The 1,516-nt window shown below is 37.6% G+C and overlaps 1 protein-coding gene across 1 annotated transcript in view; it reads left to right on the forward strand.

The window, feature by feature from the left end:
- The window catches only part of LOC118562835 (integrin alpha-11-like), a 45,567-nt gene extending 44,362 nt beyond the window's left edge, over positions 1-1,205 (forward strand). Inside the window, exon 15 of the mRNA XM_036135711.1 lies at positions 1,176-1,205. Within this exon, the coding sequence (XP_035991604.1) occupies positions 1,176-1,205 (30 nt within the window). The remainder of the gene's footprint in view (positions 1-1,175) is intronic.
- Positions 1,206-1,516: the final 311 nt, after the last annotated feature.

The following is a 1,516-nucleotide window of genomic DNA, read 5'->3' on the forward strand; positions in this document are numbered from 1 at the left end:
TATATATATATATATATATATATATATATATATATATATATATATATGCACATCAGGTTACCATGCTAGAATGGCAGTCATTGTAGTTATGCAAATATTGCAGTAGTGGTTATAAGGTAGGCCCATCTCAAACCTTCCCTTTATCAGTAAGATTACTGAAAAAGCTGTACTGTATTGTTTCAACAATTAAACACCTTAACTATGACCAGCCGCTTTGACATTTTCCACTCAGGTTTCCCTGCTCACCACAGTACAGAGACCACCCTTCTCAAGGTATTTAATAACATCCATATAAATGCAGACTGGAAGAACCACAGTGCAGTAATGGATACTGTCAACCCTTCTAATAACTGGGTTGGCCTTTCTGATAAAGCACATAGCTGGTTTAAATCCTACTTATAGGACAGGGTCTTTTTTGGGTCAGACGGTTTCGTTACTTCAAAGGTGACAAAAATCACATGTGGGGTTCCCCAAGGGTCCATCCTGGGTCCCCTCCTATTCAATATCTACATATATCACCAGGTGACTATGAACCCATTCAAGGGCTGAGTAAATGCTTAGAAGAAATTGTGTGGATGTACCATAATTTTCTTCAATTCAATGAAAACAAAAAAAAAAATTGGGCAGATAGAGGAGCGATCAAAAGTTAGTGCACAGCTTCAGCTAGAAACCAATAATCAGGTCTGAAACCTGGGAGTAGTTATGGACTGCTGCCCGCATCCTCACTAAGACTAAGAAAGTAGAGCACATCAGCCCAGTTCTAAAGTCCTTACACTGGCTCCCTGTATCTCAGAGAATAGACTTTAAAATACTTCTGTTAGTCTATAAATCAATAAATGATACTTCCCAGACTTGTTAACAGTGTATCAACCCTCCAGACCACTCAGGTCTTCTAACTCAAGTCTACTGTCCAGAACCAAACACGGAGAAGCAGCATTTAGTTCCTATGCTCCACTTATCTGGAACAAACACAGAAAACTGTAAAAAGTGACATTCAAATCAAGGTTTAAAACCTATTTGTTTAGATTTGTCTTTAAATATTAATCTTGACGTTTGTAGTCCAAATTTTCTTATACTATATCTGACCTGCTGCTACTATTTCAATGTGCTTGTTTCTAATGTTTCACCTCTGTCTCTGTAATGCTTTTCTATCCTCTGTTTTTTGTTCTGTTCAGGTACAACTCTTTGAATCGTCTCGTTACTGAAAAGTGCTTTATAAATAAACTTGGCTTGCCTTAGCTATCATCCTCCTCTCCTCCCATACACTCTACATTTGACTGTTAAGCTAAAGTATCATGTGTTGTCATTACCTTAGTTCTATATGGTCAACCCAAAACAAATTTGCCTTATTTTGAGCAAAGTGTAACGTGTAAATTATAGTTTGTTTTGATTTGCAGACATTAATGGACTTAGTTGTTAGTAAAGCTCTGAACAGCAGATGGTGCTGCATACCTGCAAAAACACAACACATGGCTCTTACACATGAGCATCAGCTTCAGATCTGAGCTTCGCTGTA

The sequence above is a fragment of the Fundulus heteroclitus genome, chromosome 4 (genome assembly GCF_011125445.2).
Source record: "Fundulus heteroclitus isolate FHET01 chromosome 4, MU-UCD_Fhet_4.1, whole genome shotgun sequence".
Classification (NCBI taxonomy): domain Eukaryota; kingdom Metazoa; phylum Chordata; class Actinopteri; order Cyprinodontiformes; family Fundulidae; genus Fundulus; species Fundulus heteroclitus.